The sequence below is a fragment of the Chiloscyllium plagiosum genome, chromosome 24 (genome assembly GCF_004010195.1).
Source record: "Chiloscyllium plagiosum isolate BGI_BamShark_2017 chromosome 24, ASM401019v2, whole genome shotgun sequence".
Taxonomy (NCBI): domain Eukaryota; kingdom Metazoa; phylum Chordata; class Chondrichthyes; order Orectolobiformes; family Hemiscylliidae; genus Chiloscyllium; species Chiloscyllium plagiosum.
In genome coordinates this window covers 14,979,654-15,003,515 of record NC_057733.1, presented here as the reverse complement: position 1 = coordinate 15,003,515, position 23,862 = coordinate 14,979,654, and the positions used below count along the sequence as shown (strand labels likewise).

The window sequence follows — 23,862 nt, the reverse complement described above, 5'->3', positions numbered from 1 at the left end:
TCAGGCCCCGGGGACTTATCAACCTTCAGACCTAACAGTCTCTCCAACACCAATTCCTGGCAAACATAAATTCCCTTCAGTTCGGGTCCTTCAGCCACTGTTACCTCAGGGAGATTGCTTGTATCTTCCCCAGTGAACACAGATCTGAAGTACCAATTCAATTCTTCTGCCATTTCTTTGTTCCCCGTAATATATTCCCCTGTTTCTGTCTTCAAGGGCCCAATTTTAGTTTTAGTCTGTGGAATTCATTTCCACAAGAAGCTGTGGAGGCCAAGTTTATATAAGATGGAATTAGATTGATTCTTGATTAGTAAAGGAGTCAAAAGTTACAGGGAGAGGCAGGAGTTGGTTGAGAAATGGGGTTGAGAAACATATCAGTATTGATCAAATAGCGCAGAAGACTTGATGGGTCAAATGGCCATTTCTGCTCCTATATTTTATCGTCTTATGGATCCTAAATTGCTCCCAATCCTTGAGTTTACAACTTTATCAGGCTAAACTATTGTACTACCATTATTCCTTTTATGTGATGCAATTGTTAATTTCTTTTGTTAACCATGGTTAACTCCTCTTTTCCTTTGGGCATTCTTGCTTTTGAGGAATGTATACCTGATGTTGACCTCATAGTTCTTTTTAAAGATGAGTGATTGCCTGTCTACTATCAAAGCTTTCAGTATATTTTTCCTAATTCACTTTAGACTACATGCCTTTCATATTGTCTGTTTCCTTAGATCAAAGTAAAGATCCTACTTTAAGAATGAATGACGTAACATTCAAACTTCATGTAAAATTCTGAAGTATTATGGTTACAATTTCCAAAGACGCTTTTACATCAAGGTTTTAATTAGCCCTTTCTCATTTAACAACATCAAATCTAAAATAGCCCATTCCTTGGTGGGCCTTCAACAAACTCATCAAGAAACCCATCTCATACACAGTCCAAGAAGTCCACAGTTATCCTCCATAGAATCAGTGCTGATTTGGTTAATCCGGTCTGTAAATTTTATCTGACCTGCATTCACCTGGCATTTCTTGCTGTTGAAGCCAAATTCTTCACAATGAGCTGTTGCCACCAGAACATGTAAGCTTCAGTCATGGTCCTGTTTGGTTTTATCGACCAGTGAAATTCATAAGCAGTAAACACATACTCAGGAATATGATTTTCTCTATATGTGGCTGAGACAGATCCTTACAGATAGTCTGAAAGGTGGTCTCTGAAAGCTATATCTTCTAAATGAAGTTCTAAAAGTAGTGATTTCTTGAGATTCCTTTGGCAAGTGAACCAACCAATATCCGTGCTTGGCATCCAGCTTGGAAAATAATTTAGCTTTTTAGATTTAGGATTTAAATCTTCTAATGTTGGTATATTCTTTTAGAGAAAGGTTTCAAGGTCTTGGATCCAAACATACTTTGATTGTGCCCTCTTTTAACCTGCATGTAATAGAACTCCATCAGTCAATGCCATTATTTTCCATATCATCCAGCTCACTCTCAAGTTTTTTTTGCATGTGAATGCTGCACTTTCTCAGAGAATCAATTGACAGAATTACATCACCTCTGGATTTCAAATAGCATCATGTCAGAAGTCTCTTATGGCTTCAAAACTTCTCTGGGTAAAATTGTTGAACAATTGTTGGGGTGGCACTGTGGCTCAGCAGTTAGCACTGCTGCCTCACAGCTCCAGGCTCCCAGCTTCCATTCCAGCCTTGGGTAATTGCCTATGCGGAGTTTGCACATTCTCCCTGTATCTGCGTGGGTTTCTTCTGGGTGCTCCGGTTTCCTCCCACAGTCTTAAGATGTGCAGGTTAGGTGAATTGGCCATGCTCAATTGCCCGCAGTGTTAGGTGCATTAGTCAGAGGGGGGATGGACTGGTTGGGCTGAAGGGCCTGTTTCCACTCTGTAGGGAATCTAATCTAAATCATAGACTGACTCAATGAGAGTATTCTTGGTCTTTTCTGCTGCAGTTGATATCTTTATGATCTTTCAAATGTTCACAATGTTTAGACTTGTGCACACCACCAATCCTGTTATTGCTGGTTCAGTCATTTCTACGAGGTAAGCTACCTGAGGTTTATATGGACTGGAGGCCTGTGACTAGTGGTGTGTCACAGGGGTCAGTGATGGGATCTTTATTATTTGTTATTTACCAAAATGATCTGAATGTGAATGTACAAGGCATGATACAAAATTAAGAGGTATTTTTGATCGTGAGGAATGTTATCAAAAATTAGAGAGGGATCTTGATGAGATGGAGAAGTGGGCTGAGGACGAGCAAATTTTATTTAATACAGATAAGTATGAGGTGTTGCACTTTGGAAAATCAAACCAATGTAGGACTTATGCAGTAAATGGTAAGGTCCTGAGGAGTAGTGTGGAACACAGGGACCAAGGAGTACAAGTACATAGTTCCTTGAAAGCGATATCACAGGTAGACAGAGTGGTGAAGAAGTCATTTAGCATGCTGGCCTTCATCGGCCAAGGCATGGAGTATAGGGACGTTAGTGTTACAGTTGTATAGGTCATTAGTGAGGCTGCACTTGGAGTATAGTGTACAGTTTTGATCACCCTGTTATAGGAAAGGCATAGTTAAACTGGAAAGAGATCAAAGAAGATTTATGAGGATGTTGCCAGGACTAGTTGGCCTAGTTATAGGGAGAGATTGGCCAGGGTAGGACTTCATTCCTTGAAATGTAGGAAAATGAAGAGTGACCTTATTGGGGTGTACAAAATCATGAGGGGCATAGATAGAATGGATGCATATCGTCTTTTTCACAGGGATGCGGAATTGAAAATTAGAGGACATAGATTTAAGGTGAGAAGGGAAAGTTTTAGGAAGGATCTGAGGGGCAACTTCTTAACACAAAAAGTGGTGCAGTTATGGAATGGGCTGCCAGAGAAAGTGGTTGAGGCAGATAAAACAGCAACATTTAAAAATAAAACATTTGGATAGACAGGTGGATGGGAAGGGTTTAGAGGGATATGGACCGAATGCAGACAATTTGAACCAGCTGAGTGGGCACCACGGTCAGCATGGAGCAGTTTGGGCCGAAGGGTCTCTTTCTATGCTGTATTACCCAATGATTCTACACATAACATTGCTCCGGCTGCATTTCAGTGTCAATGTAGTAATGCAAGGAATGAGTTTCCCATTAAATGCAGCTAATTTTGCTGTTATAGTTTGTATCAATGACTTTCAATAATCCAGCTACGTATCCTTCAGGATTCTGACTGGTAGGATGTTTGCACTAATTCCTGTATCAACTTTTGACTTGAATGCCCATTTTCTTTCAGCAGATTATGTTAATAATGGCGAAAATGTCAACTTCATCCACCCAGTGTGTCACATGCACAATGGAGAAAGCTACATTCTTGTCACATTCTGGTTGAAGGCTCTTCCACTCGAAATCTTCACTCTGGTCAGTTTTGCTGTTAACCTCGTGTATTGACTTGCTTTTATGCAGGTCTCTGGCATTCTCCCGGTCGTTGTTGCGAATAGGATGCACATGCTTTTTGTTTGATTGTGCCCTATTTTAGCACCTGGCTGCATCTTTGGAACCAGATTTCTTGCACAGGCCAGCCCAGAATCCTTTTGCAAGACCCGCAAAGATCTTGGAGTGAAGGATTGCTTCACAGCGGGTGCATCACATTGCATTTCCCACACAGCTTGCTTATGCTCTGCATCCTGGGTGCTGAGACCATTCTGGCATTTGCTTGTGGATGCTTTGTCTGATTGTAATGGCTTTACATTTTCTGCTATCTTTAAACAGCGTGTGAACATTGTCCCTTTTTTTTCTGTAAGGTCTTTTTGGAAATGTTTGAGAGTATAACAAACTTCATTATCAGCTCAGTCACTGAAAAATCACAGTTCTTACACTTGTCAAGAGACTGACTGAGAAACTGGTCATTTAATTCTTGTGGTTGTATTCTGTAAGACATCAATCCTAAATGGTGAACTCCAAAGTTTATTTTGACCTGAAGTTGATTATCCAGCTTTCCCGAAGCTTATCAGCATCACATGAAGTGTTGATTCTGTGTGATCCCTCATTTCCAATGGCTGTCTTTATTCTCACTGCTTGCTCATCTGGTCTTTAGTCTCAAGTTTTTACAGCCCAATTTGGAACTAACTGTCTGAACAGGCTCAGAAATCGAGTCATAGATGCTTACAGCATGGAAACAGGCCCATCAGCCCAACTTGGTCATGCCACCCAGTTTTCACAATTTATCTAGTCCCATTTGCCTGCATTTGGTCCATATCCCTCCACACTTATCCCATCACACATCCATGTACCTGTCCAAATCTTTCTTAAATGATGAAACAGTACCCACCTCCACCAATATCTCTGGCAGCCCATTCCAGTCACTCTGTGAAAAAAACTGGCCCTCTGGACCCTTTTGTATCTCTTCCCTCTTCCCTTAAACTAATGGCCTCTAGTTTTATACTCCTCTACCATGTATAAAAGCAGTTAAACTCTGTTCATAACAGTTCAGTACAGTTCGGGTCTAAGCTGTTGTTGCTTTTCTGGAGTCTCTTCATCATTATGTGGCCCCAACATCAATGACACTGCTTCCTATGTAGATGCTCAGGAATGAACCCTTTACTGTATTTAGGAGACACATTTTGTTTCATAAATTTCCCATGAAGCACTTCAGACATTTCACTCCGGTAAATACTCAATACAACTAAAGTTTGTAGTTGTTGCTCTAAAAAAGACAGGCCTCATATACAATCAGTGGCTACTTGGGCAAGACAAGTGGATGGATAGTTGCAGGCCTCCTCTGGAACAGGGTCCCTAGAAGAGCCAAGTTTCTCCAAGGAATTCAAAACATTGAGAAAATAGGAACATGGGAGGGGAAAGGGAACCCATTTCACTATGTTTCCTCTATAACGTGGCTTATTTCCTGAGTTAAGTTCAACCTAAACTACTCAGAAAAAAGGTCCATTGATCCATTTGCTTTAAGTTCGGAGTTTCTACAGCAGACAGCAGCACCAAGCTATTTATTTCGGGTTTGATCCTTGGTCCATGCCAATCACAGATTTCACGATTGTATGGATATTTCCCAGGAGAAAGTGAGGACTGCAGATGCTGGGGATCAGAGCTTAAAAATGTGTTGCTGGAAAAGCACTGCAGGTCAGGCAGCATCCAAGGAGAAGAAGAATCAACATTTCGGGCATAAGCCCTTCTTCAGGAATCCTGTGGCTGGAGGGTTCCTAGGCGGAAGATGAGGCGGTCTTCCTCCAGGCATTGTGTTGCCATGGTCTGGCGATGGAAGAGGCCAAGGACCTGCATGTCCTTGGCGGAGTGGGAGGGGGAATTAAAGTGTTCAGCCACAGGGCGGTTGGGTTGGTTGGTGCTGGTGACCCAGAGGTGTTCTCTGAAACATTCCGCAAGTAAGTTTACACGTGAGGTTCCATCAGAAAGCCAGGAGTTGAGTGCACCATCGGCATTCTGTTGACTCTAATCTCTAACACACAATGTAATGTTAACTGTACCTAATCTATATCGAGTAAACTAGGATAATTTAAAAAAAAATTGTTGCATAGAACTTACAAACTGTAAACTGGGCATTTGTAAAACTTATTAGGTTGGCATATTGACATACTATGCCAACTAATCAGATTTGATGATGTTAATGACAAATAATATAACAATAAGAAGTATTTTATCATTTAACTTCAAAGCAGCAAGGTTACATTCCTGAAACTTTAGTAGCCTCATGGGAAAATTTGCAACCTAATTTGCTTGTCATCTGCATTCAAAAGCTACCTTTAAGAAACTTGGAGCTGGGGAAGATTACTTGATGATCCAGTGCTGATTAGGGAAAAACATGTAATTCAAACTGCTTTAAATTAAATATTTACCTTTGATATTAAGCAGGTGGATTCCCATTGATTGATAAACCTGAGATTTTCCCCTTCGTTTTAGCCCTGTCTTTCTGTCTGGACTTTATTTTACTCCTCACAAATGATTGCATGGTTACAGATTGGCAGTGTTTAGGAGTGGAGAGTGATAGTGTCAGTGAGTGGAGGAAATGATAGGAAGTGTATCATCGTGCTATTTAGGCTTACAGGAGTGAATGGCAGTTTTGACAGACCAACCAATCTTCTCTTAGCTGTCATTTTCAAATGACGCAGTCATCAGAACAGTCAAAACCATGTTTGAGCCTGGCTATCAGGGATAGAATTATAGCATTTTCATCTGATTCAGACTAGCGGCAGTGTGGTAGTTCTGTTATTATACTCAGCAACGTTTCGGCTCATTTTTGACATTTGTCATTGTAAAATACCATCAATATTGTCATCATCACAGACTCCACACTTGAAAAGGAAAAGGTTGTATTGGTATGGAAAAACAGCAGCAAAATAGAACAATTGGATAACTTTGTAAATGAGATAATGAGGTATAACAGTCAAAAGAGTCTCTTTTGCAAAATTCTGCGTCTGCTAAATCAACTTCCCAACTGATGTACCTGTCCAACAATGCAATTAGGTTTGTGCTATGAAGTTAGATAACAAGTGAATTTAAATTAGTATACCTTCAATTCTTCCAAGTCTGGCCTTTCCATACTGACAACTGCAGCCAGAAGCTGGTCTTCCAAGCCATCTCTTGTAACAGTGAAGTTAATAAGTGTACACTGGGCCTGCATCTCAGGCTGGTAATGAGGGTTTGCCAACTTAGTGTGAAGAATGAGCCGGAAACTTGAATTGTACTCACATTCCTTGTCTCCGATTTTAATGCATCTGCAGGTGAGGGGAGATTTCCCTTTAGTCTTACAAATGTCAGCACAATTGCATTTCATTTCACTGAAATAATTTGTAAGATAAACAATGCTATTTGACATAAGTGACAGCATTTTCAATTCAAGATCAAGTCTATGACTTCCCAAACCCTCAGGGTCCCAGCTTCACATTATGCCAGTATCCAAGGAGCAACATGATGGGAATTTGGTAAGGGTCCAAATGACACTTAACAGCTTGCTCTTCTGAAAATTACCAAGGTTCGTTAGACAATGCTGTCCAAATTGACAATCACTACTACCTTGAAGGACAAGAGCAGCAGATACACAAGCAACACCAGAAGCTGCAAGTTCCAAGCCCGGCCACTCAGCATACTGATTTGGAAATATATCTTCTTTTCTTCACAAACTTTCTCCCCAACAACCTGGCATGGCAACCAACAGCAAATGGTCCAAAGTGCATTACACAGAGGGTGGTTCACATGTGGGTTGCCAGATGAGGTGGTGAAGGCTGGTATAATTACAATATTTAAAAGACATTTGGACAGATACATGAATAGGAAAGGGTTAGAGGGATATGAGCCAAATGCAGGCAAATGGGAGAGCTGATTGGCATGGATGAGTTGGACCAAACAGCCAGTTTTGTGCTGTATGACTCCACAATGCAGCGGCATGATCAGAGCTAGGAACACCCTGGAATGTTTCCAACAGACATGGAAACCAATACCTTTTCGAAAGGCAAGTGGTACCTATGTTTGGGTTTGCCATTCACTGAGGAGTTTGCTATAGCAGGGAGTTCACAGGGCCAGCAGTGATGTTGGCATGAATTCAAGGGCAACTCCAAGGTTCTGAAATGCCTCTCTTGAAACTTTAACGGAAACAGTGTTAGAGAGCTGATACAAAAAGACCTGAATAGAGTTAGTGTTGGAAGGACAGGGAATATTGGAAAAGATTCAATGAACTGGTATGGTCTGAAAAGGTGAGAAGCAAGCAACACTGGATGACAGGTCACTGACTCCGTGACACTAGGCAGACGGAGTATCCAGAGTTTTGCATATCCTTATTAGTGCAAGTGGCCAGCTCCATGACTGAGGCATCAGCCTCCCACACAAATGAGGAGACGACATTTGAGCAACTCACTAACTCATGCTAACGTCATGCTGGAATGAATAAGGTTGGACAACTGACGCATAACATCATTGTCTCCTCATTCTGCAGAAGAGGTCTGACAACAGTTGTGAGATGGAAATGTGTTGCTGGAAAAGCGCAGCACATCAGGCAGCATCTAGGGAACAGGAGAATCGACGTTTCGGGCATTAGCCCTTCTTCAGGAATGGCCACAGGATTCCTGAAGAAGGGCTAATGCCCGAAACGTCGATTCTCCTGTTCCCTAGATGCTGCCTGACCTGCTGCGCTTTTCCAGCAACACATTTCCATCTCTGATCTCCAGCATCTGCAGACCTCACTTTCTCCCCAACAGTTGTGAGATACCTTGTACAGAGATTGACGTTGGGGACATGTACAATCCTGACACCAATAGAGGATAAAGCACTGGACATTGTGAAGGAGCCCCTGTGACTGGATTTGGGAGATGTAAGCAGTGGATAGCAGCATCATATTTTTCAATAAACAATATGAGGGACATTCCTGCCAATTATTTGCTGCAGTTTTCCAACACCTGAGATCAACGGGCAGGATAAAGTAGCCAACATCTTGGATAGACATGCGCAGCACTACTCTGAGAGAATATGGTGGTGTAGGTCTTATACGCAGGAAAGTGACACCCAAGGCATTGAGTGCTGTGTTGCTGCTGGTACAGAGATTGTAGAAACCAATCAAATTAAACAAGAAACTCAAATTCCCAGAAAATGTGATCCCACAATATTTCAGATTTTAAGGTTTTAATTACAACAAACAATTAAAGTCAATATCAACTGTGTATCACTTAGTAGGCAATGAACACTGTAAACCACAGATATGATAACTCTTATCAAAGTATTAACACAACCCTGCAGCATATATATATTTTAAAGCACACTCTACAAAGGATTTCAATATTGATAAGAAATTAGTTATAATAAGGAACATTCTAGTTCGTGCATATTGTGTGAATCACCTGACCACACAAGGCAATAGAGTAACTTTCTCAACACGCTAATAGACTGCTCGTTGCAGGTTCATGTTAGTAGATAGCTCTAATGGAGCAGGTCTCTGTATCACTGTCTGGAGGCTGCATGAGTGCCAGGAGTCACTTTTTTAGATGATAAGCTTTAATGCATCCCACTCACCCTCCCACCACCACCACCGTCTTCCTCTTTCCCCACCTCCCACAAACCCACCACCCCACACTCCTAAACAGCTAAGATGGAGTTTGGATATTGGTGAAAGAGGAACAGCACTGGTGACTCTTGAAAGATAAAGGAAGTGTGACAGCCACACAGCAACCAAGTGCACCTCTGAGTCACAGAGCAGCTGCACATTTCAATAAGTGCATGCCTTTATCATTCAGGACCGAAACCAAAAATTGCTGAGAAAGCTCAGCAGTTTCTCATTTGCAGTATCCACAGTTCTTTTAGTTTTTTTTCCACTGTTCAGGAATCTGACTGAAACAAAGGCAGAAATTACTCCAAAAACTTAGCAGGTCTGGTAGCATCTATGAAGAGAAATCAGAGCTAGTGTTCCAGGTGCAGCGGCCCTTCCTCCGAACTGACTATAGAGTGCAAAAGGTTGATCTTTATGCTGAAGATGGGGTGGGGAAAGAGTAAAGTAGATGGAGATGGAGGCCAGAGAGAGAGAACAACAGTTGGACAGACAAAGGAATGGGTAGAGGTCAGCATGGGGGAATTATTCGCTGCTAATGGGGACCATTAGTGGCTGACAATGGGTGGCTTGTGGTAGCAGCCCATGTAACGACAGGGTCAGGAGAGCCGATGTTGGGGTAATGAGATGGGAGAAGGTTCCCAGGCCCCAGAAATTGCGGAACTCAACATTGAGAGCTGAAGGCTGCTGTGCTCCTAAGCTCCTCTGCAGCAAAGCCAAGACTGGGCAGGGAACATTGAAGTGTTACTGAAGTGGCAGGCTACTGGAAGCTCAGGCTCATTTTTGCAGACAGAACATAGGTGTTATACTAAGCAATCGCCCAGTCTGTTTCATCTCCCCAGTGTTGAGAAGTTGTGGGTAGTGAATTCTGTGGACGAGATTGAGTGAAGTGCAGGTGAAGCACATCTTCACCTGGAAAGTGAGTCTCGGATTTGGATAGTGAGGAGGGAGGAAGTAAATGGACAGATCTTACACTTTCTGCAATTGCAGGGAAAGGTGTCGTGGGATGTGGGAAGGATTTGGAAGTGGAGGAGGAGTGGACCAGGGTGTGGAGGGTGGGGTTGGTGATGGAGGGTGCACAGTCCCTGAGGAAGGCTGACAAAGCAGGGAAGGAAATATATGTCTTGTGGTGGCATTTCGCTGGAAGTGGCATTAATAGCAGCCAACGATCCTGGTGGTGGATGTCTGGTGGGATGTGGGGTGAGGACCAGAGAGATCCTATCGCAGTTGTGGAAGGTTTGGGAGCGGGTGAGGGCTAAGGTGGAGATGGGTTGGACCTAGCTGGGGAATCCTCAGTTGAGGAAGGTAGTGGACATTTTAGATGTGTCCTTGTAGAAGTTGGCATCATCAGAACAGATGCAATGGGGACAAAGGAACTGGCAGAATGGAACAAAATCTTTACAGGAAGCAGGGTATGAGGATGCATAGTCCAGGTAACTGTGGGAGTCAGTGGGTGGCCAGTCTATCCCCAGAAATGGAAACAGAGATGTCAACAAAACAAAAGGAGGAGTCAGAGATAGACCAGGTGGAGGTAAGGAGGGGTGGAAGTTGGAAGCAAAATCCATAAATGTTTCCAATTTAGGAAGAGAGGGGGAAGCAGCACCGATGATATCATCATTAACTGTAGACAGCTGTGGGTAGGGCCAGAGTAAGACTGGAACAAGGAATGTATCCCACAAAGAGACAGGCATAACTCGGGCCCATGCGACCTGAAGAAAGTGAGAGGAGTTAAAGGAGAAGTTGTTCAAGTGACAGTGAAATTGGACAGAGGAGAGTGGTGGTGGATGGAACTAGTCATGCCTTATTCCTCAGGAAGAAATGGGCAGCCCTGAGACCATTAGGCTGGCTGGTCCATCTGGGGTACAATCAATACCCTGGGGGAATCCATCAATGATGGCAAACCTCAATGCCCTCTATTCCTGCACAGGCCCATGTATCTCAAAATGGACGCACTTCTTCACCCTGCAGAATATGGTGTCCATAACCTTCTTGGTATCACAATGAGCTGCCAACTGATAGATAGCCCACAATTTAAACTGGTCCCTAGAATGACCCTGGCACACTCAAAGTAAGCACTTTGGTGACATCTAGAGCAGCAGGTCACTACATCCGTGGAGTCCAGGAGATATCATCTCCTCATGGTCAAAAGTGCAAATGTGTGAGATAGGTGGACAATAAGTCTCGGTGCCTGGCCTTTTGAATTTAGTTGACCTTGCAGTGGTTCACCTGATGTCTTAAGTAGTCACTTCTTTCCCTTACAATTCCTCATGCTGCTCATTCACCTCTTTCTGATCAGGAGAATACATCTTTCAAAGCTCCTTCTCGATGTTCATTCACCAGCAACTTACAAGTCTCACTTTCTTAAGAATTATGTCATGTTTAGGTTTCAGGTTCCAGTGACACCCGCTAGGAATGAAATTTGAAATACATACTGCCCCATTTACGAAAGGAAGTCCAGCCCAAGGAACCTGACTTGGGGAAGTAGCTCATTCACTATGAAATGGTGGGTCCAGTATGAAACTGAAGGTGTTACAGCACGACATAACACTTATGAGCATGGAGCCTCTTAATATGATGCATTTGGCACTATGGACTAGCTAGATCGATTTGCTGGTTTAATTTTCTGGTTGAGTTTTTTGCACGTTCTCTGCTGAAATCACTCAAAAACTTAAGTTTGAGAGGACCATTGCTTCACTGACCAGATCCCCACAGTAAATTGAATTTGATATGATTTGTAGTTCTGTTACAAAAGAATCACTTTTCAGGAACTATTAGGGATGTGGTTGGGAATATGCTCTCGGTAATGGTGACCATGAAATTATTGTTGATAAAACAAAACTAATCTGGTTCACCAATGCCCTTTAAAGCAGGAAGTCTGCCACCCTTACCTGGTGTGGCCTACCCTGAGTAACTTCGCACCTCCAGCAATACGATTGACTCCTAACTGCTCTATGAAATGACTGACTGGACCATTTAGTTCAAGGGCAATCGGGGATGGGCAACAGCCGTTGGCAGCAATACCAACCTCCTATTCAAGCATTAAGAGAAGTTGAACTTGCACTCCATCAGTCAACTCCTATCCCACAATGGGTTTCGAGGAGATTGGGCTGTGTTCTGAAAGAAAAGACTTCCTGATTCAGGCATTCCCCAGAGATGACTACACACACTAGTGAAAATTCTCAAGGGTGTTCGTCTCATTTTCTTACCTGCCCTTTTTAATGGTTTCTCGACCCAATAAAGGACCCAGTACAGGGTCTACTGATTCTTCCAAATTTTCAATTAGCACTGCTTCACCTGCCCCAAGAGCATTCTCCATAATATCTAAGTACCTTAAAAGAAAATGAAAAAACAATTCAATTGTCTCATATTCTTCTTCATTTACCATATTGTTATAGTTATGTACAAGGATCCATTAATGCACAACCTCACACAGAGTTTCTGTGTAATCATTATTGTTTGAAATAGATTACAGCCTTCACTGGAGGCTAACATCATCTTAATATTATCCTCAGAAACAGCTCAATGAACTCATTTCAAAATGGGTGATTTAAAGCAGAATTACACTCAAAAACAACCATGCTGGACAACTGATGCACTCTCTAACCTTTGCTTAGTAAGTGCGCTGCAAATATCAATTCTTTTGTCACTCATAACACGCCAAAATCTGTTCAAATTTTAAATCACAAGAGACAACAGTGCAGCAGCAACTGAAGAGTTAGAATCTGGTTGTTCACAGCGATGTACACCAGTGTCTGTATTTGCTTAATCTCTATTAAATTAAACACGAAGTGTTCCACAGTTTGTAGCATTTTAATCGGTACAAGATGACTTACATTCTAGCTGAATCATTCCCTTAAAGGTCAAATTATAAAACACATATTTCAATGCCAGCAGATAGATTTGTAACTCATAACACAAATGCTTAATTTGTGCACTTAGGAATTAGAAAGAATAATTACCTGTTACCTCCTCAATCACCAACTTAAAAATGTTAATTCACTCAATACCGAAAGCTTTTTTGAGAGAGACAGTTCAAGATTTCAATGGCTCTTTCCATGAAAAAGTTGTATCTTGATTTCAAGTATAAATGCTCTAACTCTAATGATAATGTTCACCACCATGATCTAGATTCCTTAACACAGAAGATTGTGCTCTTGATCAAATTCTTATATCTTTCTAAGACTCTGTACAGTTGTATGCTGCAGTGTCAACCACTATTGACGTCTGGTTGGGTAGAATGTTGCCACCCAATTTCCCCTTCCTAAATATGTTTTACATCAATCTGTTCAGAGATGTTATGACAAACATCTGGAGCAAGAGGGATTTGAACATGGGCCTCCAAACCCAGAGGCATGGACTGTAACACCACAGCACGAGAGCCCTCCAATTCCCCTTCCTAAAAATATTATTAATCAACCTGTTCAGTCATAGTGTTGCACACTTCTGGAGCAGGCAGGACTGGAGGCAGGGACATTACTACTGTGCCACAAGAACCTTGTAATAATCAGATGTGGAGCAGATGGGACTTGAATCCAAGCCTCCTGACCCAGAGGTGGGACACCACCACTACACCACAAGTCTCCTCAGTTTGCTTTCCTATGCTGATTCTAAGGCCTTACTTAATTAGCAGTGGTGAAGGGTAAAGATTCAAAGAAGAGGCATTTAGCTTACATTACAAGATGCAGTTTACTGCATGATAGCAATGGATACAAGTCAAGAATACAGAACATCCTCGATTATCGAAACATCAATTATCCGAATTTTGGATTATCCAAATAAGATCTCAAGGTCCCGTAAAAATGCTATCCATTATCCACACTATCTGTTACCTGAACAATCAGTTATCCAAACAAAATACTCGCCGTCTATCTCGTTTGGATAATCGAGGTTATGCTGTAATTATAAAGACCATTGGAAGCCATAGATGACACAACTGTCTCCATAGGACGCCATGCTAAACTGTTTTCTCTCCACCAAAAACCATGTAATATCAGATCGCACGGCACTAAATACAGTTTCAACACAAGCTCTTTCAGAACTATTACCTTACACAACATGGATTAGAGCACAACTCATTCATCTCTACTCAATAATAGAAACTGTCAAGTGAAGAGGCAAAGTAACAGAAGAGTGAAAGGTGTTCAAGTGCAAATCTTCAGCTTTTTTTTGCTGGATTGATAGTTGGAGACTTTCTTCTGGGGAGAAAATGGACCACATGCCCATCTTGCCATGAAACGTTTCTTGATAATTAAAAATACTGAAGCATGAGCAGTATTCCAAATGGCTTCAACAACTGCAGCCTTGTTCCTGCTGAAGAAATGACTATGAAGCCACGAAGGAGGAAAAGATAAGATTTTCAGTATATTCAATGGCATTTATTAAAATAGTCTGATGTTGATTTACAGTACCACAGAAAGTTCACATATTTTAAACATCAATTGTAACAGGCGGGGTATGCTTAGAAAAAGCTGTTAAGCAAAGCACAGCATCTGGAACCCTGCACAAGGAAGACCTATTGTGACAGATGGACTGACCTCTCTACAGCAGTGAAGGCAATGGAAATAGCACTTAGTGAAGAAAGATTGTTTGTGGAGTGTGGTCAGCTCTCATAATCATAATGGGTGGAAGACAGACCAGAGAAGTCTTAAAAAAGAAATAATTATTGACAAAGTTGATCTGAGCACATAAATATAGTCACGACTAACTCTCAAGACAGCTATCTCCTATAGATGATATGAGAGCAAACCCAGACCTCAAAAATCCTTCAATTCAGCTTGGGGTTCCAAAGGAGTCAAAAATCACCCCTTTATAAAGTTGCATGAAGAAATGAGAATTATTGCAGATGGAGAAATTAAATTCATTTAGATTCTAGTCAATTATATCAACTACTAAAGTTCAGTAAATTTATTTAATATATTATCACTTGTATCTAGGCACAGGGAAAAGTGGATAATATACCATATTCAGGCACCATCTTGGATTACAGCATATATTACTGACATGGTAAAATTCTGAACAAAATTAATATTTAATTGATATTACTAAAACTGAAACAGCTTCAAAAGATCATCCTTCCCTCTCTGTAGCTTTCCCTCTCTTTGCTCCTCCAGTCTCCAACCTCCGACATCGCCTATGGTGTCCTGGCAATGTGCTCCTTTGCTGCCACAACTGATGCGGTTGGTTCTCTGTCCGCCGCCTCAGAGCTGAAGATGGCCATGCTCCATGGGTCTCCCACCTCCTCCGGCACTGAACATCGACTGAAGACTCCTGGCTCCAAGTTGACCGACGGGGTCCTAGCTTATCTACCGACACTGCCATCCAAGACAGAGATACACAGGGCTTGGCCTCCTGTAGGAAGACATCTGCAGGAAGCTCAAGGGCAACTGAAACTAAAACAAGGGTTACCAAGCTGGAGAGACAACGAAAAAGCCATGTGGATACAGCAGAACTGATGGCATGAGCCATGAAGATCTGAGCCCCATTTTGGAATTAAAGAGGTAATCGAGATAAACCTGAAGATGCAACACCAGCTTGGTATCTTGAGCTAAAAGCATCCCATCTTGGTGAATGAGCTGATGTCTGTGTGACATACAGCCATTGAGAGAATCATTGAAGAGGCTGATTAACAGTGAAGCTGTCTGTGAATGTTCATTTAGGGGCTACATGATGTTATGGAGGATAATACTTCACTTAATGACCTCTCCAACAGCAACCAGTTTAATGGCACTAAACAAGTCATTGCTGTGTGTTTTAAGTGCTCCTTAAAGCCCAGTTCAACTTGCATCGTTCACACGTTGAGATTGACTAGCGATGTCTGAAGAGGGCTTTTGAAACACATCGGGAAAATTTCTTTTGTCAAGACTTCCCAAACACTTCAGCAACATTTATTCTAAACATCCTCTCAGCTTTCAATTTTTAAAAAAAGTGACGGGTGTGCTGCTTTTCCTCTTGAATACCTTACAGGAGTCATTCCCAAACTTTTCAATGACCACACACAGTTCAATGAGTCAAACAACTGCAAAACGCACCCACTTTTTTCAACTGAACTGACTGTTCATAACCATCTCATTTACTTGTATTTTTTAAGGTTACAGTCTTTCTAACGAGCTTTACAACAAAGTGCATACAACAAGCTAAGGAAGGATCAAAAGCATTAATGTTTCAAATCCACTGACAAAATCACACCTTTGACTGCGAGCGCAGACATGCTTTCAAAATCTGCTCAACTACTCCTAACTATTCACAGCACCCTGAGTCTGTTCTGCACACTGCATTCAGTTCAGGGGTCTGAATTTTGCAGACGAAAATTTCACGTTTGTAACAAAAGGCTAATTGATATTAAATAATTGAACTGATATATAATTAACATTCAATGGATCACAGCAAACAGTGTGCAGTAAATTACAACTTGCCAGCTTAGTGGGAAACATTGGCCTGTTGGTGTGTGCAGAGCCATTTGATCTAAGGAGGAACCGATGAGAGGTCCGCCCACAAATCTAGCCCCTTCTATTGTGTTTTTTTAATGTACGCAAGTGTTAAAAATGCTAGCTCTCAGAGCTACACCATTGGAAATGGCAAGCGTACAGTAACAGCAAGTATCATCAGGTGCTCACGTACCACAGTCAGCCAAAACTCACACAAAGACACTTCTTCAAATGTCAGCTTCAAAATGCAGCCTCTCCATAGCTCTACACATTCCCTTTTTCTCTGAACTTCAACTTTTGCAATGAATCTGAAGGAAGTGAACAAATTATGCATCCAGTTCTGGACTTGCGTATGTGCCAAGGGGAAGCAGAATTCAACTTCAAGTGAATCCCCTGCCGCCGAATGTTGTCAAAGGCCCAGTTTTGACCTGAAACCTTAAAGTCTATCGGTGATAGTCAGGATTAGCTTGTTCTTCCTGTGCATTTTAGTATTCAAACTCATTCAGGTGGGCTGAAAATATCTGCTGGATATCCATCATGATTATCAAGAAGGGAGTCTTCATATTGAATTTCACTCCTTTCTACAAAATTTCACTTGGACAGTTCCCTTGGCACACCAGTTGAAAACCACTGCCTTAAATACCAAGAGAAAGCCAATGGTTGGCTTTTAGCCTCTTGCTAGAGGTCCTGCTTGGTCAGCAGGAGGAACCAGGGGAGTGAGGCCAAGCATCAGCCTTTGCAGGGAAGATAACAAACATTGCCTCCGATGCACTGTCTGAGCTTTCCAAGCAAGGAAGGTTAAAAGTAAACAAAAAAGCAAAGAAAGTAAAGAAAAGTAAAAGTGGTTGGTGTAGATGGGTTTCAGGCTTAGGAGTCCAAGTGCCCTGTTACTCTACCACCATCTTGACCTCCCTGGAGCATCGGAGGTTGATGGGTGACCTTACAGAAGTTTATAGATAGGGTAAATAGACAAGATCTTTTCCCTGGGGGAGTCCAGACCAAGAGGTCATTGGTTAAGGTGACAGCAGAAAGATTTAAAAGAGTCCCGAGGGACCAATTTCTCACACAGAGGGTGGTGCATGTACAAGCTGCCAGAGGAAGTGGTGGAGGCTGGTACAATTACAACTTTTAAAAAGCATCTAGAGGAGTACATGAATTGAAAATGTTTGGAAGGATATGGGCCAAATGCTGGCTGAAACTTTGAAGTCTATCTGTGATAGTCCAACAGTTTAGGACATCTGGTCAGCATGGATGAGTTGGACCGAAGGATCTGTATCTGTGCTGTATGACTCTAAGAACAGAAGGCTTCAGAGACTGAAGAGGGTTATGAACAAGAGACATTCTCCATAATTTATAGAGTGCTGTGCCTACATTGACATGACTGCACTTTACCAAGAAGGTAAATACTGAGATTTGTGGCCTTGTTGAATAAAGATTTGGAGATGACAGCACAGCAAGGCCAATGTACTGTCTGTGCCACCTTGATCAACCGACATGGCAAGGGAAATATGAAGTAACAGGAGAGGGAGCATTTACAAAGATATGTCCCTACTCCATTACTTCTACAACTAGTTCAGATACTGAGTAGGGAACAAAACAGTTCAGTGTGTATTGATGACATTTTGCAAGCCCATTTCAAATGAGGAACCCAGAGTGACTATGGTAGTTACCTGAACTTCCAATGAAGCGATTTACCACTCTCCAATGTGGGGTTGGAGGTCACCAGTCTCCTTATGTTGGTTAATACGGGCATTAGGCTCTGGGTCCACGTGTGAAACAAGGCCAAGGGAGATTCCTTGATGTGACTGGTGTGTCAACAGACAGGTTCTTCAGTGTACCAAGCATTGGGTTGATGAAGAATAACAACCTTCTTCAGAAGTTTAGGGCTGTGAGGGCACCATCCATCTCCACTGGGGCGGACCAAGGACACAATCATTCTTTTCAGGAAGGTGGCACATTTGGTGGCCCTTTAACCCTGTATTGGCCCACTGGCCAATGCCCATACATTTCACTGTGAGGTTTCGCCTTCAAATCCAACATTAAAGCAGTTCTGACACTGGTTTGTGAACTGGTGCTCATAATAGATTGGTCGCCATTGATGCAGTACATTCACCTTCATTCTTCCCTTCCCTTCTCATGGGGAAGTGAATGGTTCTTGCTTTTCCTGTATCTGCTTCACAGGGGAAGGTGTATCGTTCTTTTGGGAGTCAGCAATGGTATCATTGGAAGAGTTAGCAGCAGTGTGTGGCCACCATATGAGAATGTGTACAAGATTTTAATGGAGCATTAGGTATGTGATAGCTTTGGGTGATTGGGGATCAGGGATCGCTATGTATCTGTAAAAACTGTGGTGACTATATAAGTCGAAGCAATCTCTGGCCTGTTGTGTGCAAATCACTACAAATTGCCTTTAATTCAGCTCCTTATTAAGAAATCTCACAATCAAGTACTGAAATATGATTCAAACTTTATTGCAGGTAGCAACTAAAATAAAACCCCTCAAGTGAGCAACTTAAGCCTCACAACTCAACTTGGCTCTAATCGGATTAATAGTGGAGTTTAGCTACAATTCCTCCAACAGTTTCTGTCTCTGGAAGTGTTCTGGGTTCAATCCTTGTGCAGTGTCGTTCTTCAAAGTTCTGCTGCTGAAAATTCTTGGAGTTAAATTCTGACACAGCTTTCTTTCTTTCAGGTTTGCAGTGTGAATTTATTGGTGATCCTTTAGATTCTTCCACCCCCAACATCAGTTACACTTCTCGAGTCCTCACGTCTGTGGGTTGCCTTCCTATCAGAAGTAACTCCTCTGTTCTTATTACTTTTGGTGTTAGCTGTCCGTTTGAAACAGCTGCCCTGCAATTTACCCCTTCACTCTCAGACATTCCTTCTGCAGGCAGTCTTAATTGCCCATTTGTCACGAGACAGCAGGTTATTATACAATGTTACCTTTCTCTCTCTCCCAAGAAGCAACTTGTTCATGTTGCTTTGACTCCTGCTTCCCAGGAATGCTAATTAGTACATTGCTTTTAATTCCTTTATAACAATTTCTCCTTGTTTATTTCATCTTGGGAAACAGTTAGTTCCAGAAAGAGCTATTATTTGTTCTTTCAATCCATGAAATTATTAAAAGTTTTGAAGTTTACGAAGGTAATTGTAACCATTTGGCAATATGCATACAAATTAACATAGCAATCACAAGCAAAAGTAGGTCATTGAATAAAATCATAGCTCCTGGCTCCTCTGACTGTAACCTGGCATTCCTATGCTGCCTACCCCAATAACCTTTTACCCTCTGCTTAACAAGAATCCATCTACCCCCCCATCCTTAAAAATGTTCAAGGATTCTGCTTCAGGAAGAATGGTCCAAAGACTCTCAATGCTCAGACGGAAAACATTTGCCGAAACTCTGTTTAAAATTGAGTGCCCTAGCGTTTTAAACGGTGATCCCTTGTTCAAAATTATCCCAGTTAAGGAAGCATCTTTTCCACATCTATCCTGGTAAGACCGTTCAGGATTATATATGTTTCAATCAAGTCACCTCTTGCTCTTCTAAACTCTGGCACATTGTTAAATCTTTTGGTATTCAAACAAACATTAAGCATTCTTGCTGCGCAACATGTCATAATTTACATAAATTTATTACTTTACGTCCAGTTGGTGCCATTGAGTCAAAAACACCAACTAATTCATCGTAGCTCCTGGCAATACAGTAGTAGGAATCAAACAAAATCACACGTTGACATATATTGCTGCTTGTAGAAACTTGGAGACTCTCCACCTTGGATTCTTTACACGATCAACAGCGAGGGGAGTGTACTTCAACCTTCAGCTGGATCTTTTGCAATCACTTCAGCCTGACAACAGACTGGCTTTCATTTCTCGTAACACTGCCTGGATGGAGATGGGGTGGATATCAGAGAGTGTGCATGCAGGAGAATGCAAATGAACTGCTTGCCTTCACTCAAGTTGCTATCAGATTCACCAGACAGCTCAGCCTGCATTATAACAAAGCATATTCCAGCAAGTATGATTTCAGGCAACTTTCAGAGGCATTGGAAAGCCGAAATGTGAGCAGATCTTAGCAGTGGTGTTGTCATCTAACTCATACTGCACTTATAGCAAGGCTTTATATCATCAAAGTTGGATGGCAATCATTATATCTGTACATCTGATTTAAATAATAATTTAAATAAATATGTTTCCTTATGTCCTGTTGGTGCCAGCAAATCAAAAATGCCAATTAGTCGATCGCAGTTCCTGACAATTTAGTATCTGTACATCTGATTCCTTTATATTCAATATTATATGATGTTAGAGAGTTTTAAGAAGGTTTGTAGCTCAGGCTACAAAGCCAAAAGGTTCATTTCCAGATGTTTCATCATCCTACTAGGTAACATCTTTAGTGGGCCGCCAGGCAAAGCACTGCTGCAGATTCCTGCTTTCTATTTAATTGTTTGGGTTTCTTTGGACTGGTGATGTCATTTCCTGTGGTGATGTCATTTCCTTTTTACTCAGGGGGTGGTAGATGGAGTCTAACTTGATGTGATTGTTGAGAGAGTTCCGGTTGGAATGCCATGCTTCTAGGAATTCTTATGCATGTCTCTGTTTGGCTTGTCCTAGGATGGATGCGTTGTCCCAGTTGAAGTGGTGTGCTTCCTTATCTGTATGGTTATCAAAATACTGTGCAAGAACTGTAACAAACACTACATTGGACAAACAGGCAGAAAACTGCCACCAGAATACATGAACATCAACTAGCCACAAAAAACATGACCCTCTCTAACTAGTATCCTTACATACAGATGAGGAAGGACACCACTTCAATTGGGACAACACATCCATCCTAGGACTAGCCAAACAGACAGACACACGAGAATCCCCAGAACCATAGCATTCCAACTGGAACTCTATCAACAAACACATCGAGTTAGATCCCCATCTATCACCCCCTGAGGAAACAAACAGGAAATGGCATCACCACACGAAATGTCACCACACGAAATGACATCACCAACCCAAAGAAACCCAAACATATAAATAGAAAGCAGGACTTATCAACAGTGCTTCGCCCAGAGGCCCACTGAAGGTGTTACCTAGTAGGGTGACAAAACGTCTGGAAATGAACCTTCTGGCTCAGCGAGAAAACCTACATCCAGAACCTCAACCTGAGCTACAAATCTTCTCAAAACCTGCTATGAACCTTTCATCCATTATATGATGTGGTTTGTGGTATTCTGTGTGCTCGTCCATGTAATATGTACAATAAATAGATGGGCTGTTGTTGAGACAGACGGCTTGAAGTTATAACATCAAATATCTACACAGCCATAACATCATAAATTTGAGCTGATAAGCAGGAACTGACATTCATCTGACATAAGTGTTAGATAATGACCAACCCCAACTAGAGATTTCTAACCATTGCCCTTGATTTCAAAAGCATTATCATCACTGAACCCCACACCATCAACTTCGGAGGGGCTAGCATTAACCAAAAATTTAACTGGACCAGCCTTATACATTGTGGCTAGAAGGGATGGTCAGAGGCTAGGTATTCTGCAGTAAGCAATTCACCACTGGACTCCCTAGTGCCTGTATATTATCTACAAGGTGCAAGTCAGGAATGGAGAAGTGGTGATGCTCTCCATTTGCTTTGGTGGCTGCAATTCCAACAACATTCAAGAAGCTCAACACCACTCAGGATAAAGAAGCTGGCTTGATTGGCAGCTCATCCATCACCTTCAATATATTCCCTTCACTACAGATATACAGTGGCAGCAATGTTCCATCTACAAGTTGCACTATAGCAACTCACCAAGGCTCCATCAACAGTCCCTTACAACTCACCACTTCCACCACTTAGACGACCATGGCCAGCACATGCATGGAAACACCATCACTTTCAATTCCACTCAAAGTTACCATCATCACTTCAAACTATGTCAGCGTTCCTTCACTGTAGCTGGGTCAACATCTTGGAATGCCCTCCCCAACACCACTGCTGGTGCCCCTAAACCCCAAGCAGTTCAAGAAAGCAGCTTACCACCTCCACATCCAGGGCAATTAGGGATGGACAATAAATGCTGGGCTAGTCAGCAAAGCCCATATCTCTTAAACGAATAAAAAAGACTGATCTCTGTCCCTTCAAAGATACAGCTGAGTTTTTGCACTATCTACTGTCAAACTTCTAATTGCTACATCTGTATTTTCCGTCAAGATACTTGCCCAGTTTGACCTTGAAGTTACATATAAAATCGCTATAGTTCAGCTACAAAAGAAAATAATAGAAATTCCCAAGTCGTTTTGCACTGGATTTATTTTCATTGTACTTCTCCATTAGACTCCAACAAACACTTACACAATCAGTAAATATGCCAGAAAAGTGAATAAGAAATGCCAAAAAAATGACCAAATAATCAGATACTACACTTTAGCAATTAATCTGAGCCAATGACCTTTAAGGGTAGTACAATACATAATTTATTTTCCTCTTTCATGCAACATGAACTTTGCTTACTAAGCCAGTGTTCATTGTGCATCCCTATTGTCCTTGAGAAGCTGACGCTAAGCCACCTTTTTGAAACACTGCAATCGACTTGGTAAAAGTAAAGATCCAGTAAATTCCTCTCTGACTCTATTAAGTGATTGAAACTAACAGAGGGCACCAATTTGGCCTTAACTGGTTGGTGCAAAATACCCCTTATGGAACCAAAGGAAATGTAGTAGCATACACAGAAAACTGTTTGTTTAAATGGGATTAAAGAGGTTCAGCGCTGTTAGGAAGGGAATTCCCAGTCATGAGCAGCATCAGTGAAGGAACGGTGATGTAGTTCCAAGTCAGGATGGGTTACTGTTCGTTCAGAAATGAACTTCTTTGTGGTGATGCTCCGATTGTTCTGCTACCCTCTCCTTTCAAGACCACAGCCTGAGATTTGGAAGATGGCATCCCAGCAGATTTGGCAAAGGTTGCTGCACTGTATCTTGCACATGATATGCACTGATGCCAATCCATGCTAATGTTGGAAGCAATTAATGATTAAAGTATTGAAATGGGTGCTGACCAAGTGAGCTGCTTTGTCCTGGATGGCAGCAAGCTTTTTGAACATCAATGAAGTTGCACTACTTCAAGCAACTGGAAAGCATTCTATCACACTCCTGACTTGTGCCTTGTAGATGGTGCAAAGTATTGTAGACTCAGAAGGTGAGCTAGTCACTGCAACATTTCAAGTCTCTGACCTGCCCTTGTAAACACAATATCTGTGTGATTTAGTTTCTGGTCAATAATTACCCCTCAGTTGTTGCTGGTGGAAGACTTGATGATGATGATGATGATGACGGCTACTAAGCAGAGATGGTCAATTTCCCTTTCATTGTCATTAGCTAGCA

At 41.8% G+C, this 23,862-nt stretch overlaps 1 protein-coding gene across 3 annotated transcripts in view; it reads right to left on the bottom strand.

The window, feature by feature from the left end:
* LOC122562034 (dynein axonemal heavy chain 9-like) overlaps positions 1–23,862 on the bottom strand; it is a 508,505-nt gene that overhangs the window by 156,730 nt on the left and 327,913 nt on the right. For 2 of the 3 annotated variants that reach the window (XM_043714478.1, XM_043714476.1), the window contains 2 exons: positions 12,262–12,384; positions 6,536–6,740 (listed from right to left, as the gene is read on the bottom strand). In XM_043714478.1, coding sequence (XP_043570413.1) covers positions 6,536–6,740; positions 12,262–12,384 — 328 coding nt within the window. Of the gene's footprint in view, positions 1–6,535; positions 6,741–12,261; positions 12,385–20,119; positions 20,198–23,862 lie in introns of those variants that run through there. The other variant, XM_043714477.1, reaches the window with a different exon arrangement.